The sequence below is a fragment of the Elephantulus edwardii genome, unplaced genomic scaffold (assembly GCF_000299155.1).
Source record: "Elephantulus edwardii isolate Elephantulus edwardi_28Jun2011 unplaced genomic scaffold, EleEdw1.0 scaffold00176, whole genome shotgun sequence".
In the NCBI taxonomy this organism is placed as follows: Eukaryota; Metazoa; Chordata; class Mammalia; order Macroscelidea; family Macroscelididae; genus Elephantulus; species Elephantulus edwardii.
Window position 1 is genome coordinate 1,174,161 of NW_006399926.1, and position 16,983 is coordinate 1,191,143.

A 16,983-nucleotide genomic window follows, 5' to 3' on the forward strand; every position below is an offset into this window, starting at 1 on the left:
TGACTGGGATAATCGGGATGGGAGTGTCAGAGACAGTGCGATTGGCACAGGACAGAGTGGAGTTTAGGGCTGTTGTACATAGGGTCGCTATGTGTCGCAGGCGACTCGACGGCACATAACAACAACAACATGTCCGTGGTTGTATGTATGTGAGCGTGTGTGTGCTGGGACTAGGGCATGTGGCAGAGGGCACAGATGTTTGATCTTCCCCATGAAGTTGGAAGTTTTTAAAGAAAAAATAATTTCCCTTTCCTGACTGCTTGCCTGTCCCTGCACCTTAGAGATCCTTGAGCAAGGCCTTTCTCTGAAAGCTTCTTGGGTCATTGGGAACCAGCAAAGGTTACCTCTTTTCCTTTCCTGGTGTGCAGGCTCATTGGCGGGGTTACAGGCAGCGTAAGATTTACCTGGAGCGACTGCAGTATTTCAAAGCAAATGTGGATGCCGTGATCAAGGTAACTAGATCCTGGACCCTTCTCTCTTGAAGGACCTCAGAAAACAATCTCTTGTCCTATTACTTCCTTGTGCTCTCTGGAGTTGGCCGAGCAGCCTTGGGTCTGAGGGATGAGCCTTCAGGCCCAGCGCTCTGAGGCATTGTCTCTCCTCCAGATCCAGGCATGGGCCCGGATGTGGGCAGCTTGCAGGCGATACCGCAGCCGTCTCGGCTACTTCCAAAAGAATGTGAGTGTCACTCTGCTCCCCTGTACCTCTTCTTTGCCAATGACACCAGAGCCCTGCAGCCTGTGATCCTTTTCTATGTGTTTATGGCAGGTTAACTCTGTTGTAAAGATCCAGGCATTCTTCCGAGCCAGGAGAGCCCAGGATGACTACAGAATGTTAGGTGGGTTGACTGATTACCCTCAGCGTGTGAGTAAACTGGCTAGATTTCCTTCACTGTCTACAAGTAGATTTCAAAAGCTGACCTACAAAAGTCACAACACTCCAAAACTTACTAACTGGGACCTAGGAGAAATTGTCTGGCCTTTTTGGTTTTTTGGTTTTTATTTTCTTTTTTTATTTATTTTATTTTAATTGTGATTTTTTTAACAAAATTTTACAGGGAAATTAGATTTTCATCCATTCATTGTTGTACATTTTAGCCCTTCTCCCTCTCTTCCCCATCCCCTAGTTCACTTTTTAAAAAATATTCATTCATTGCAATTACCTCCTTCCCCCCATCACCACGTTCTCTTTGCAATGTACCTCTTATTTTGGGCCATTATTGTACACATAATGCCTAATCATATATTCCTTTTATAGACAGTTCTTTCCTTCATCTGTTCCAATGCAGTGTTCCAGTGTCCCTTCTTTTCTTAGTTTCCCCCCAACCCTCATGTGAGTCCTGTTTTTTGTGACTGAGATAATTCATTCAGCATATGAGTGACCCTTGAGGACATTATGTCTGGCCTTTTTGGACCCTTTTCTTTCCTTGACAGCTGATGTCCCCAATCTCAAGCATGTCTTAGGACCTGAGGTGGGTGGAAGGATGAGATCTGCCTTTGGGCCTCTTCCCGTTTGATAGGAGAGATAGGAGTCATCTCAGGGCTAGGCTGGTCTGGATAGCCCTCTTGGACCTGCACAACAAGTAAGGGAACAAGTTGTCTGTAGGGAATGTGGAACAGGGGTTGTAAGAAAAGGCTTCCTGCCCACCCCAGGAACAGATGGCCTTGTCACGGAAGACCTCTGTTAGGGGAAATACCGCCAACCATGCAACCATGTCTTCCTTTACCAGACTTAATATGTCTTTCAGTTACTACCACTAAAGGAGGCGGGGGCGGGGGGGGGTGTTCTTTCTCCTCTACCTAGACTTCCAGCCCTCTGCTCTCTCTTCTCCTCTGGGTGAGGACTCCACCCCTGGGGCTCCTGTGGGCCAGCGCACACAGCCAGGGGAAGCCTGATGCGAGTCCTTCCTTCAATGCCGGGGAGCTCTGCCTCACTGCCCCATGTTCCCTTGTATATGCTGAGCTGACTTTAAAGGCTTAAGACAGTCTTCCATACTGCTCATAATCCCTTGTCTTTCAAATCCAGAAGTCTAGTCCTAGAGGGTCCCTTTCCTTTTTATGAAGTTGAAAAGTTGGTTCGTTTCTGTTTGCCTCCAACTGTTTGGTTCCTGAAGAAGTAGGTCTCTGTCCTTTCTGGGCCTGAGGCTACCTCATGGGCTTCAGAATGATTATACTGTTAGGCGTCCTCTCTCACCTACTCAGTCTCTTTGCCCCACTGCTCTGTCCCCAGGGGCTCTGTACGCTCCCTCTCTGGCCATGCACACTCAGTCCCCCTGGCTTCTGGACTGCAAGCTGCTTTCTCTCCATCTCTTCCCAGACTGACCCTTTCTGATTTTTCCCTCTTGCAGTTGTATTAACCCCACTGTCCCAGTCATTCTTTATCTCTTCTTCAGTGCATAGTGTTTCTAGAAGAATTTGCCCTTTTCAGTTCTGTCCCACAACTTCATTGACTTCCCAAGCTCCACTCAGAGCCCTCCCACTTACTGTCATGTGGCCTCAGCCTCAGGCAAGTTACTTAACATAGTTGTTGCCTCGGCTTTCTCATTTACAAACTGAGGGTGAGGTAGAGACTATCTTGTAGAGTTGTTTGGAGAATTAAATTAATTAACATGCTGTATTTTGTCAAATCTAGCATGTTCTTAGCTGTCTAAGATTCTGCCATTTTTTTTACTCCTTAAAGATCCATCCTCTACTCTGGGTAAATTAATCCATTGAACCGGTGTGTGTGATCATGTTGTTCTCATGCTTAAAACATGACTTCCCATTGTCCTGAGGGTGAAGTCCATCTCCTAAGTGTGACTTTCACGGCTCTCTAGCTCCAGCCTCTCCCTGCACATTCAGCTTCCTGTCCGCACACACCTGCCCCTATCACTCGTGTCTTTACTGTGCTCCACTCACACTAGACTCCCAGCAGTTCCCACGCACCCACAGTCACACTCAACTCCTTTTCACAGACATTAAGTTGAGCCTCACCTCCAGGAAGTCTTTCTTCACTCCTCAGGTGGGCTTAGGCAGCCCCCTTTTTTCCTTCCAAAGATCTTCATGCTTGCCCCTCTCAAAGCACTGTGGTAAGTTGCCATTGTGTCCATTCCATCTCCTGGTGACCCCATGCTGGACCTTTTGGAAAGAGATTGCCAGACGTGTCTTCTGAGATGCCTTTGGGTAGGTTTGAACTGCCGGCCTTCAGTTAGTGGACTAGAATGTAGCCACTCATGCCACCAGGGAGTCCCATCAAAGCCCTAACTGCACGAGAGTGAATTATGGTTTATTTCTCTATTTCCTTACTGGAATAGGGGCGTTAGGGGCAGAGCCAGGACTCAGCTACTGGTCAGAAGGGTGGCAGGAGTTCTACTCTGCACATTTGAGGTTGTCTTGAATCAGAATCAGTTCAGTGGCAATAAACACAGAGACAGGGCCTGGTTGTATTCATTTACCCCAATCTGATTCCATCATTTACTACTAACTGTAACCTGGACTAAGTTACTTAACCTCTCTGCGCCTTGGTGACTTCATTGGTAAGATGGGCTTTTTACAGTGTATTAACTTCACATAAAGTACATAAAGTCTTTAGAATCGTTTCTGACCTAGAGTTTATATTATAGGCATTAGTTTAGTTGTTCTCATTCTCTGTAGGCTCAGAGGCTTCTCTTTGCTCAGATACCAATTCCAAAGCCAAGAATTGCTATCTAGCTCTGAACTCCTGTATTATAAAAGCATTTCTTCTACCCATGCTTCCTCCTGTGTATAATCCCTGCAGGAGGGGCAGGCAGGGCTGAGTGGAGGCTCAGAGGGGTGGGAGTGAGCTTGGAATGAAGGATGGGAAGATGGCCAAGCAGAAAGGGGAGTAAATCAATCAAAATAGGGGAATGTGGGAAGCTCATCAGAGGGCTATGGTGTGGGAGACCAGGAGGATAGGTCCAGCCTGATGATCGATCTAAAGGCAGAGAAATAAAAGCTCTTATGTTATAAATCACGTTCTAGGACAGGACTGCCAGAAGCTGCCCATTGCCCTCCAGTGGAGAGTAGAATCAGTGAGGAGGGCCAGAGGTTGGGAACCTGCTGAATGCAGACTACCTCTGAGGTGGCATGTCTAATCCTAAACATCCTCTCTCTTCCTGACAGTCCATGCTTCCCACCCCCCTCTCAGTGTGGTTCGAAAATTTGTCCACCTCTTAAATCAAAGCCAGCAGGACTTCTTGGCTGAGGCAGAGCTGCTAAAACTCCAGGAAGAGGTGGTCAGGAAGATCCGGTCCAATCAGCAGCTGGAGCAGGACCTCAACCTCATGGACATCAAGATTGGCCTGCTGGTAAAGAACCGGATCACCCTGCAGGTAAGAGCCCCCCAGCCCATCCTCCCCACCTCTGGCTGCCCAGTTATTAACTAGAACTTTGAAAAATGTGTGGATTCCGTCCTTGTTCCAGTGGCCCTCTGTCCTTTTAGTGAGGCATTTATTGGGGGGCACATGATATCACAAAATAGCACTGGACACTGAATCATGGTACCTGGCTCTCCTAATTCCCAGTGATGGGAGGCACTGTGGGTAAGTCTGTTTCCTCATTAGTAAAGTGGGAACAATAGAATGTCTATTCCTGCAGGCTAAAAGCAAAGGTATATAGGAATACTCTTTAAACTGACAAATGCACAATGAAGGGCAGTAGTGATATAAGATTTTTTTTAATATATATATAAGATCTTTACCTCAAATTTGTATGATAGTCTACTAAGAACTAATAATGGATACCTGTAGGCTTTGGCCTGACAGCCCAGTTTTCTCTAGGGACTTACCCCTGTGAGAGCCAAGGTGCCAGATGGACTCTCAGGGCAGTAGGGGGGCCCTTCTTCACCCCCAGAACCATTTAATTTCCCCCAGCTCATGCCTATTCCTTGAACAGCAGAAAGCCCTGGCTCCCTGAGGCGCTGATTCTAGACCATATGTTCGGTGCTATGTGCTGGCCTGGGCTGCTTGTATCACTTGCTCCCCCAACCCTGCAGGAGGTAGTCTCCCACTGCAAGAAGCTGACCAAGAAGAATAAGGAACAGCTGTCGGATATGATGGTTCTGGACAAGCAGAAAGGATTAAAGTCGCTGAGCAAAGAGAAACGGCAGAAACTAGAAGCATACCAACACCTCTTCTACCTGCTCCAGGTGAGCAGAGGACTTTGGAAGGAGAAGTCTCCACCATCCCTTGAGAGTCTGAGACCGTGAGACTTTCATGTTGTGCCGTTGCTTCCATGAAATGTGCCTTTCCTGCAATCCTAGTGCCTTTTTTTTAATCCCAAGAGAAAAAGGCTTTTCCCCCTGCTTGTTTATAATGTTTCCAGTACCCTGCGAAAATGTCACAGTACTTGCTCCATTCCAAGTTTCCATCCAGAAATGTGTGTGTGTGTGTGTGTGTGTGTGTGTGTGTGTGAGAGAGAGAGAGAGAGAGAGAGACTCTTGAATTGCACTTTTCAGCCATGCCTGATTTACCCATTGCTTATAGACTCAACCCATCTACCTGGCCAAGCTGATCTTTCAGATGCCACAGAACAAAACCACCAAGTTCATGGAGTCGGTGATTTTCACTCTCTACAACTATGCCTCCAACCGCCGAGAGGCCTATCTCCTGCTCCAGCTGTTTAAAACAGCACTCCAGGAAGAAATCAAGTAGGTTTTCCAGATGGGAAGGGAATAGGTTCAGAGATAGCAATGCTGGCTCTTTCACAAAATGACAAGTTGTTGAGGTTTGAGGGTAGAAATGAAACCAGAATACCTCTTTTCCCTACCTCCTGGGGGGATTCTGCGAGTTACCTTTTGGGACCACAGAATGGGAGGATATGGGCTTCCCTGTTAACACAGGATGAGATAGTGACAACAGGTTATTCTATAAAAAGGGAAACACCAAAGAAAGCTTCTAAAGGCCATTGACTTAAAGAAAAAGCAGCTGGTTGTCCTCTGCAGAGGCAGGAGACCAACTCTGATGACCTTTTAAATCACACAGGTCCAAGGTGGAGCAGCCCCAGGATGTGGTAACTGGCAACCCAACAGTAGTGCTGCTAGTGGTGAGATTCTACCGAAACGAACGGGGACAGAGTGCCCTGCGGGAGATCCTGGGCAAGGTTATCCAGGACGTGCTGGAGGACAAGATGCTCAGCGTCCACACAGACCCTGTCCACCTCTACAAGAGCTGGATCAACCAGACTGAAGCCCAGACAGGACAGCGCAGGTGAGCAACCTGAGCACAAGAGCTTTCTTTGATCATCCCCATCCTGGGCATCCACTGGGGAAGCATGGTATCCGTTGAAGGTAAAAATGAACTAACGTTGATTTATGCAAATGTGACACCAACCCTCTCTGATAATGAACCATTAGAGATGACTCCAGACCTGGTGGGCAACGAACACAGATGAATATGCAAATATGCTAATTGCTGTGCTAGTGCAAGTAAATGACATGTCAAATGTACTGGAAGTTGGAATAGGAACTCCTTATTGATAGTATAGATGAATATTCAGACTTTCAGATGAATATGCAAATTAAACTGGTTGATCTCATAGAGTAGGAATTACTCAGGTAAAATGGAGCTGCTGAGAAGTGACCCCTCTGGATGGGACTGGATGCTTCTAGGTAGAGCCCAGCCTTCTCTCCTGCCCCATCTGGCAACAACTAAATGCAGGCTGGTGCCCTGATTTCCTCCTGGTTCCCCTAAAGGGCCTTTTCATAGATTTCCAGTTTCTTCACTACTTCTCACTCGCTTCCACCTCCCTGGGATCCTCAGTTCTTCTTAAGTTTTCCTCATGTGTTTCCAGTTCTCTTAGAGTCCTTTCTCATGTTCTGGTCTGACCGTCTTTGGCCTACTGTGCTGCCCTTAGCCTGTTTGTGTGAGATCCTACTGTCAGATGGAAAGTTTAAAGGGTGAAGTATCGGAAGGGAGGCTATTGGAGGAACCCTAGTTAATGTCTTGTCTCTCTGCCCACAGCCACCTCCCTTATGATGTCACCCCAGAGCAGGCCTTGAGCCACCCCGAGGTTCAGAGGCGACTGGACATCTCCATCCGCGACCTCCTCGCCATGACAGAAAAGTTTCTCGTAGCCATCATCTCATCTGTAGACCAAATTCCGTATGTGGGATGGCTCCAGGCCAGCCCAGGCAGGGGGACTCAAGAAATCTAGGCTGAGATGGGGGGCAGAGGGAAATAGGTGGCAGTGTTCAGAGCAATTCCATACATAAAGGATTGGAAAAGTCAAGCTCATTTGCTAAGTTGATTGGCTTGGATCATAATACCCAATGACAGAGCCAAGTTTAAACCAGACCTTTGACCCCTCCTTTGAGATTGAGTACGAACTGATATTCTTACATTTTTTACTCAGTAAGCGATTTTTGAAAAATAAATCAAAACACGGCAAAGTGGACATTATCTCAGTTCATCTTTCAGCCAGCCAGCATGCCTGGTGCTCAGTGCTGCCCAGGGTGGGGCAGGAATGCTGAAGAGAGGAGCCCGCAGAAGTCATAATGGACTCCCCCGACTCAGAGACCTGGACTGAGGATTTATAATTAGAGTTCAGAGAAGGCTACCCAGGACCAAAGAAAGGAAAGTACACAAGCTGGAGACTTCTGTCTCTGGTACCTCAGGAGGCGGAAATAGCTTTTAAGTTAATTAAATTTGTAGGTGGCAGATCTATAATAGGATTAATAATAATAATAATGTCTAGCACATTTGAATAGCTCTCTACCATTATACATTCCTCTTACAAAAGCCCTATGAGGTAAAGGCAAGAATTATCATTCCCATTTTCCAGACCAGGAAATAAATTCGCAAAGGGGAGCGAAATAGCTGAGGGTGATTTGTCTGGTTAACAATGGGATCAGGTCTGGAGTCCCCAGCTTCTGCTCCCTGGTCATTATGGATCCTGCGTCTAACCCACACCAGAAGCTCACAGGGTGCTCGCATAGCTGACAAGATTGGCAGCCTCAGAGCTTCCTGGGCTACCCCTAGGACAGGTTTGGCAGTGACATACCCAAGGTACAGGCTGAGGTGCCTCTGTAGGGGAAGGCAGGATGGCTATGGACTCTGGAATGTTCTGCATGGGATGTTGGAGGAGACTCAAGAAGAGGCTCCTAGGCTAAGTCATAGCTGGGTGAGTGTTTAGTGGATGGCAGGATCCTGGTCCTAGGCACTGACAAAGGCAGGGAAAAGGGAGAGGCCAGAAAGATTTGGAGGTGGCTGGCTGTGGGCAGTGGAGGGACAATGGCTGTGGACAGTGGAAGGGACAGTGTTTGAGCTTCACTCTGTGACTGAGCCTGGGGAAAGACAGACAAGCAAGTAGTCATTCCCTGAGCTCTAGTAGAGAGATGGATAGACCCACAGCATACCTATTGCTCTGTCCCCAGGTACGGGATGCGATATGTGGCCAAGGTCTTGAAGACAACTCTGACAGAAAAGTTCCCCTATGCCACAGAGAGCGAAGTCTATAAGGCAGGTGTTGTTTCCTCTCCCTACCTCCTGAGCCCTCCTTTACCGAGAGTATCCCTACCTCCTGAGCCCTCCTTTACCGAGAGTACCGGTGACCCTCAACTCCCCATCCACCGAAGACTGAAACAAAAGAAAGCCCTATACTATCAGAGTTCAAGAAAGAAAACATTCCTCACCTATGAATTGGCCCTGACTCCTCAGCAGGGCTTCAGATGGCAGCTGGAAAGGCACCTGGGACAAGCTAATTGACAGAGTGGTTAGACCTGGGCTTGTCAAAGTTCTGAGTTCTAGTTCCAGTTGCCAGGTCGTTACATGGCCTTAACAAGTTACCACCCTGCTCTGAATCTGCTTTCTCTTCTGAAAAATTAGGGAGTTGGCTCTTGTAGTCGCTTCCGGCTGAGGGAGCTGGGAGAATGGGGGTGGGGCTGTCAGTTTGGGCCCTGGAGCACTTCTGGTATCGGCTCCTCTGTCCACAGGTGGTAGGGAACCTCCTGTACTACCGCTTTCTGAACCCAGCTGTGGTGGCCCCCGACGCCTTTGACATTGTGGCCATGGCAGCAGGCGGCGCCCTGGCCACCCCCCAGCGCCATGCCCTGGGAGCCGTGGCCCAGCTCCTGCAGCACGCCGCAGCTGGCAAAGCCTTCTCCGAGGAGAGCCAGCACCTGAGGGTCCTGAACAACTATTTAGAGGAGACACACCTGAAGTTCAGGTCTTGAGTTCTGTCATCTCATTCCTCTTCCCTGTCCCTTTTTTCTCTTCATCTCATCCTCCTTCATGACCCGTTTCTCCTTCTTGGAATCCTTGAAGAGAAGTGGCATAGAGGTAAAGCTATAGTCAGTTGGCTGGAGAAGAGATTGTTAGGACTCCTGGAGAGAAGGGAGGATGTTGGGAGAGGAAAGCTCAGACTGGAGAGTGAGAATCAGCCTGAACAGTCAGTCACTAGAGAGGACCGGAGGGAGGATCATGGGAGCACAAAGCATGTGTGGGACACTCACGTGCCCTCCCTCTGCGGACAGGAATTTTGTCCGCCATGCCTGCCAAGTGCCAGAGCCAGAAGAGCGTTTTGCAATAGACGAGTACTCAGACATGGTGGCTGTGACGAAGCCCGTGGTGTACATCACCGTAGGGGAACTGGTCAACACGCACAGGGTGAGGCCTGCAGTCTGGAGGGCACGGGCACTGGCCAGGGTCTGAAAGTCCACAGTGGCCTAATGTGGCCCCTGTCCTCCTCTTCCTTGCAGCTGTTGTTGGAGCATCAGGACTGGATCGCCCCTGATCACCATGACCCGCTGCATGAACTCCTGGAGGACCTTGGGGAGCTGCCCACTGTCCCAGACCTCATTGGTACATGGCAGCTAGGGCCAGCGGGGGGACCGCAGAGAGGGATGACAGGCAGGCAGGGCATGTGAATGAGCCTTCTGTTGAGGTTTGTTTTGGTGTTGTTTTTTTTTTCGTCTGGGTTGTATGATGGACACATGGGTACACACTGATCTGGAGAGAGTGGATAGATAGCGCAGAAACCCAGTATCATATAAATGGGTGATAGAATCATGTGAGATAGATGTGGGAGGGATGAGAGTTGGTTTGGGGTAGGCTGGGGACAGTTCTCCACTCCATCTTCATCTCAGAAGGTTTCTATGATGAAGGATTTTAGCTCTGCGGTGACGTGGGAGAGTGCGGGAGAGGACAGCTTCCAGAGGTAAAGAGTCAGGGTGAAGGTGGTGACAGATAGGAGACAACCAGGAGCTCCAGACTTGGTCAGGCAGAGCCCCCTGCCGTCAGGGCTAAGGGGGTGGGAGAGGAACTTTTCCAGAACATAGTTCTGTGGGTAATAGACACCAGAACATCACTGTGCAGGGTTGGGGTCAGGGCAGGAAAACTTCCTGTTAGAAGCTTGGTGCGTGGAGATACATATTTATTGTGACCTCATCTATGTGTGTACAAGTGTGGGTGCGTGGGTGTTATTTTCCTCCTCTCATTCCTGACCCTGCTTCAGGGGAGAACATGGCTATAGATGCGAACATGGACCTAAGCAATTTCGAAGTGTCCCTGACACTCACCAACAAATTTGAAGGGCTAGAGAGAGACGCTGATGATAACAATGTCCGGAGCCTACTTCTGAGGTGGGTGAGACTGGCCTCAGTCCCTGCTCACCCGCACTCAAAGTCTCAGCTGCCTACCTGGCATTCCCTCTGCGGCACCCTCAGCTCTTTTCCTTCTGGCAGCCTCAGCTTTTTTCCTCTGCATTGTAACTGAGGCAAAGGAATGGTGACATCGTGGTTTGCATATTGTTCTGCTATTTACCAAGTGCTTTCTTGCACCTTATTGTATCAAAGGCCAAGCTATGAGTTTATGTTTTGGGGTTTTTTTTCCTTTGAGGAAAAAACTCAGTCGTTAAGTGATTCGCAGAGAGTCCTCCAGCTGGTCAGTGGTAATGCTTGTATTCAAATTTCTGGCTCTTGTTGAGTGATGGTGGGGTTTTGGGTATCAAGCTTTTCTTCCTCAGATCTTCGAAGAGGAGGGAGGGCCCCCAGCAGGGCTGGTCTGGTCATCTGAGCAAAAGAGGAGCCATTTGAAGCTCCCGGTTCAAACAAGGGAGCCCCTCCATTCATTGATTTACTCACTTAACAAGCAAGTAAGCTGAGTGTAGTCCTTTGTCCTGTCTTCGAAGGGCTTAAAGCTGAGTGAGGCCAGGGGTGAAGACACTGTCAGAGAACCATCGGGAAGAGGTAGATGTCAGGTGCATTGAGAGCTCAGAAGCAGGGATGCTTTGGTTGTGAAAGGACTCACAGAGGAGGAAGTGAGTGCTTCAGCTGAAGGACTTGAAGACAGTTTGTGGGTGGAGGTTAGGCAGAGGACACAGAAATATAGGAGAACACAGTGTGTTCAGAACTATGGGGAGTTCTGTGTTATCAACCCATCAACTTACCACCTTCCAGGTCTCCTGCTTAGCTTGCATTCTCCTCACAGCATATCCTGCCACCCCCTGCCTTTTCTCCTTACCTCCCGAGTGTCCTTGGAAACTGTGATTCAGAGCAGGGTCCATATACTCCCTGCTCTCTGACCAGCCCCAAGTCCAGACCCTTCCTCTCCTGCCTCACCTGTCTTCCATCAGTTCTCTTCTCCCACAGCACCAAGCAGATGCTGGTAGACCTCATACAGTTCCATCCTGGCGACTCCCTCAAAGAAATCCTGTCCCTCTCCACTTCCAGAGAACAGGTGAGTGCTGCCAGATCAACTACAGGTACTGTGTCCTTCATCTCCCCACCTCACCCCACCTCGCTGCTGATTCAATTCTCTGAGCTCCCACAGTCAGCCACAAGCCGACCAGGAATGGGAGCTCTCCTTAGCCCTGGGCTCTGCCCTGACTCTCAGAGACCCAGAGGCTGAGGGAACAGTTTGGTCTCTACCATCTTCCCTCGTGTCCCTACATACTGAAGCAAGAGTAAGCTCTGAGGAACACCGACCTTTATTGCAGTGCTAGGAGCTGGGAGGGTAGTGCCAAAAAGTGAGAAGCCTATCTTGAACACAGAAAGGCTGGCACGAAGAAGAAGGTGTGGTGTGGTCTGCTTGAGGCCTATAGGCAAGAGGTGGGAAGTGGGTGGGAGACCAAAGACAAGTTGGGCCAGCTGGAGTGAAGACAGCCAGGGACTTCCCAGAGAAAACATGGTAACAGCTAGTAGAGGCATGTCCCAAAACACAAGACAGATGGAAGGAAATGCCCCCAAAATCCCTTGTGCCATCACAACTCTCTTATCTGAAAGTGCTAGCCAGTGTGTATCGAGGATCCTCTATCCTATAGCTTCTAGTTGAGCCACTCCTTGCCCGATAAGGCCTTATACATCTATGATGTTGCCCTTGATGGTTTTCATAAGCAATTCCCTGACCTCCCACACAGAAGCTTTGCTGCTGAGGTTACTTCTCTGATGACAGAGAAGTGTCCAGATCTGTCCTTTTAGCTGGTGTCTCTGGGATCTGGCCTGGACTGGGTATTGAAAGGTAGGGTGTGTTAGGCTCTCCAGCCTCTCTTTCCCCCAGGAAATGGCCCACAAGAGGCTGATGGGACAGCGCCAGGCCTGTGAGGCAAAAACCCCAGAACCACTTCGGCGTCACCGCTCACTGACCGCTCACTCGTTCCTGCCGCTGGCTGAGAAGCAAAGGCGTGTCCTGCGGAACCTGCGCAGACTTGAAGGCTTGGGGCTGGTCAGTGCAGCCGACGGCTACCAGGGGCTAGTTGATGAGCTGGCCAAGGTAATGACCTGGGCCTGTTATCTGTATGTGCATGTGTGTGTGTACGTGCGTAAGTGTGTGTATGTGCGCACCCGCACCCACATAGTGTTAGCATCTGGGGACACGCCCACCCACAATTGTCACCAACCAGAAGAAGGGAGACATTCACCTTAAGACTAAAAAAAAAAGTTTTTAAATTAGTCAGAATGTATCATTCTTGCAACTCTCTTTAACTAGAACATAAGGAGACTTGAAGCGCGTTACTTTCCATAGTGTGACAGCCTCACAATATCCATTGAGGGTTTACAGATGAAATTCTTGAGACACTTCTCCATCTAGGATAAAACTGCCTTTGAACTCTTCCATTTCCTACTTTTCCTGAAGGTCTTTAGTCAGGCCCCCAGGCCCTCCTGTCAGGGACTTACCCCCTCCCTCGGTCCCCTCAACCCCAGGACATCCGGAACCAGCGCCGCCACCGGCAGCGGCAGAGAGCAGAGCTGACGAAGCTTCAAGCCACGTTCCAGGCCCTGAGCGCCAAGACCACCTTCTATGAGGAGCAGGGTGACTACTACAGCCAGTACATTCGGGCCTGTCTGGACCACCTGGGCCCCAGCTCCAAGTACGTGCCACCACCTTCTTTCACTTCCCACTCTGGCAGCATTGGAAGGGGAACCTTACCCAGCTCAGCATGTTGCTTTCCTGGACCTGAATCTCACTCCCATCATCTCAGGCTCAAGTGCAGCTTCTCTCTCTGCCTTTATCTCCCACCAGTGGGAAGTCTTCCTCAGGGACTAATTTCCTTCCTCCCAGCTGCAGAGAACTAGCATCTTTGGTGCTGAAGAGTTTGCTGGATAAATTCTCTGGGGATCTTTCTCTTTTTTAAAAAAATTAGGAGTGCTGGGAAAGGGAAGAAGCAGCCATCTCTCCATTACACTGCTGCCCAGCTCCTGGAGAAGGGCGTCTTGGTGGAAATTGAAGATCTTCCTACTTCTCAGTATGTGTCTGCAGAGGACTGGATGTTAAGTCTTCCCGGTCCTCTGACCTGGGGGCAGAGCTCTGGACTGGGCACCAGGTTTGAGGGAGAAGTGTGAACTCTGCATTGAAGGAACTGCTAGAATGATGGGGCAACAGCCATTCCAGAGCAGTGAGCATGGTCTGGCCCAGTTCTAGATGCCCCCAGGCAGAGGACTCAGGGAAGGTATCCTGGAGAGAACAGTGAGGTGGGGCTGGAGAGATGAAAGATGGTATGGAGGGCAGCAGGAGACCTGCAAGGAGTCAGAGAGCTGTGCCTGGCTGGGAGTGACAGAAGGGAAGCCTGGGCTCCCCAATGGCACACTCTGCTGCAGGGGATGGGGGGTGGATGTGGCCCTGAAAAGAAGCATTGGATTTCCCCCTTTGACTCTTGCTCCTGATAGCTTCAGAAATGTGATTTTTGACATCACCCCTGGGGATGAGGCAGGAAAGTTTGAAGTAAATGCCAAGTTCCTGGGAGTGGATATGGAACGCTTTCAACTTCACTATCAGGTAAGGAAGCACACCCATGAGCCCTCAAGATGTCTGCTGGGTGTTGGGTGCCAGGAGAGTGTGAGCCACCTTGCTTCCCTAGGACTCAGAATGGCAGCAACTTGGTTCCCTGCCCAGTTAGGGTTCTCTGCTCCTGGAGGGAAGCATGGTGGTTTGTTCGACGCATTCCCTGGCACAACCCACCACCAGCACCTGGGCAAGTAGAGTGGGCTGGGGGTGTCAGAAGTAGAATTGAGATGAGAGGCCCTATCACATGTCTGAGGTTCCCTCATTTCATCCTCTCCACAGCTGTCAACATTACCACTATTTTACTGGTTAAAAGGTTAAGAAGCCAGGCCTAAGTCATATGCCCATGTTCAGGGATGTAGTGATTTTAAATCCAGATCTTTTTGCTCTGCTGTTTTGCCTTTTTAGTTTCAGAGAAACTGATTTCAAGCCATGACTCTGCCTGCATTGACACTTGGTCAAGTCACTAAGTCACTATTCCATTCTCTCTTGGCCTGTTTCCTCTTCTGTAAAGTGGGGTTTCAGAGCTCACCCCCCTTCAGGTCACCAGGTGATGGTTTAAGGCTACAAGATTTTTCTAGACTATTTTTGTAGACCATATATTTTATTGACTCTGGCTTGGCCACATAGGGAGTTTTGAGGGTATGATCTGTAGGAAATTACGCTGCAAACCCAAAGGCCATGTGTCTCCCAGTTCAAACCCACCAGCAGCTCCAAGGGAGAAAGATGGGCAATCTCCTCCCATTATGATTTCTCCCTAGAAATCCAAAGGAGGGTCATTATAAGTTGGAGTTTGAGGTTTTTAATATTTTTATGCTTGAGCCACAGTAAAGAGCTCTCCAATCTGCGTTCCTGTCCCTTTCCTTCCTCCTAGGATCTCTTGCAGCTTCAGTATGAGGGTGTGGCTGTCATGAAGCTCTTCAACAAGGCCAAAGTCAATGTCAACCTTCTCATCTTCCTTCTCAACAAGAAATTCTTGTGGAAGTGACAGTGGCCGTGGGTGCTACCCAAGCCCCTCTTACTTGGCTGGGTGCTTTTCTTAACACTAACTCTCTACTCCACAAAACACTCAGAGCTCAGCATTGAGCAAGCCTCAAGGATTCCACCTTGCCCAGCTGGAAGGAGTCTGCATACCTGACCACAACAGGGATTGTGTCTTTAACTGGCAAAGTGGACCTTTTCCTGGCATCCAGCAGTGTGGCCTTTAAATCACAGAACACCATGGTTTTCCCACAGATGGTGGGGGATGACCTAGGATCCACCCCTTGGCTGGGAAGGTTATTGCTGTGTATCTGCTGTTATTGCTGCTGCTCTCACACAGTCAGCTAATATAAGCACTGCCTCAGCGGCCTGATCCTCCCCCTCAGCCTGCCTTCTCTCAGAAGACCTCCAAAGCCAGAACCAGGCTCCCCTCCGCTACAGCCCTGCTGAAGTCTAGACAGCTTCGCTGCTGATACCTCACCCTCTGGCCCCGGCACTCACCACTTCCTGGGGGAGGGAGGGGATGTCACTGGTTTTTAATGCCCATGTTGCTGTCACTGTCATCCTCTATGGTGGCCGAGGAAGATGACCTTCCATTAACTTTTAAGTCCTATCCCCCTGTTTGTGCTGTTTTATATGTGGGTCACTAGGGTATTTATTCTCTCTCCTACCCCTACACTACAGATCAGTGTGCAACCTTAATCATGGTTTTTAGTCTTTCATCTATTTGAGCTCAGTAGCATTCTCATTTCCCCTATTCAAACTAATAATACTCATGCCAATCTTTCACACCTTGTATTTTAAGTCTCCTGGGTCAGGGGCAATAGGGTTCCTACTTATGTTTAAGAGCTCATTATTTCAGGCTCATATGGTACAAAGAGCAGTCTTCCTTTTTCTCTGTCACCTCAGGACTCATGCCTCAGAGCTGACTTTTCCAGGCAATTTTGATAGGCCTGCAGTCCTATCTCTGCCATGGTCTCTCTGTTGTCCCCACAAGTACCCTACTTCCTGTCCTTGTTGTCCTTCTGATTTCATTTTAATAAAAGTAGCTGTTGCCCCCAAATCTGTTAACCCCTTATTTCAGTTCCTTCAGAGCAGACCTCCAAGGTCCCTGAGAGTGGGGGACTCTTTCCTGCAGCCTGACCCTACTACCCTCTTCACCAGCCTCCAGTGTGGGCCCACTCTGCCTGCCTGAGCTCGTAAAAGCTTAATGAGATGTGGCGTTTATTCCTCTCTTCCCTCCCCCAGGGGACAGAGAGGAGGAAGGAATGCTTAGGTTTCGATTCTGTTTTTATCGGCTGCTCTGAAGACTAAAGCTGAGAGGAGGAGTTCTACCCCACCCATTTTGCACAGATTTTCAGCAAGTTCTTTTTCTGAGCCTTGGTTGACAGCACTAAAGGTGCTTGAGCCACAGCTCCTTAGGGATTGTGCATTCTACCCTTCAGTAAAAATCTCCTTTCTGGTGGTTGCTAATATATAACCAAATACCTCGATGGTATTATAGTTTGGAGGTTTAAAAGTCATAGTTTGACGGTACATCCCACTTAATTAGCCTAATATATTTTGTGCTCTGTTTTACCTTCTAGTTCATTGGGTAGGGCCTGGGGTCTTGAAAGTTTGCAAGAGACCATCCAAAACACAATTAGTTTCCATCACCAAGGAAGGCCTGAAAGAGGAGGAGGAGGACATGGGACATGTGGCTGATTATGTCTGTGAACAACTGACTTAAAATGAGAAGAAATGCATAGTGTCCCTCTACTACTAATAAATGTTTGTATCAAAGATTCCAT

At 49.0% G+C, this 16,983-nt stretch overlaps 1 protein-coding gene across 1 annotated transcript in view; it reads left to right on the forward strand.

Moving 5' to 3' along the window:
• Positions 1–15,200, forward strand: part of IQGAP3 (IQ motif containing GTPase activating protein 3) — a 45,695-nt gene extending 30,495 nt beyond the window's left edge. The window contains exons 20-38 of the mRNA XM_006895907.1: positions 369–452; positions 607–678; positions 769–838; positions 4,122–4,330; positions 4,993–5,145; positions 5,483–5,646; positions 5,981–6,205; positions 6,959–7,099; positions 8,371–8,455; positions 8,929–9,161; positions 9,469–9,601; positions 9,694–9,796; positions 10,449–10,575; positions 11,584–11,671; positions 12,491–12,703; positions 13,135–13,301; positions 13,575–13,676; positions 14,098–14,206; positions 15,087–15,200. Of these exons, the coding sequence (XP_006895969.1) occupies positions 369–452; positions 607–678; positions 769–838; positions 4,122–4,330; positions 4,993–5,145; positions 5,483–5,646; positions 5,981–6,205; positions 6,959–7,099; positions 8,371–8,455; positions 8,929–9,161; positions 9,469–9,601; positions 9,694–9,796; positions 10,449–10,575; positions 11,584–11,671; positions 12,491–12,703; positions 13,135–13,301; positions 13,575–13,676; positions 14,098–14,206; positions 15,087–15,200 (2,592 nt within the window). The remainder of the gene's footprint in view (positions 1–368; positions 453–606; positions 679–768; positions 839–4,121; positions 4,331–4,992; positions 5,146–5,482; positions 5,647–5,980; positions 6,206–6,958; positions 7,100–8,370; positions 8,456–8,928; positions 9,162–9,468; positions 9,602–9,693; positions 9,797–10,448; positions 10,576–11,583; positions 11,672–12,490; positions 12,704–13,134; positions 13,302–13,574; positions 13,677–14,097; positions 14,207–15,086) is intronic.
• The last annotated feature ends 1,783 nt before the right edge of the window (positions 15,201–16,983 follow it).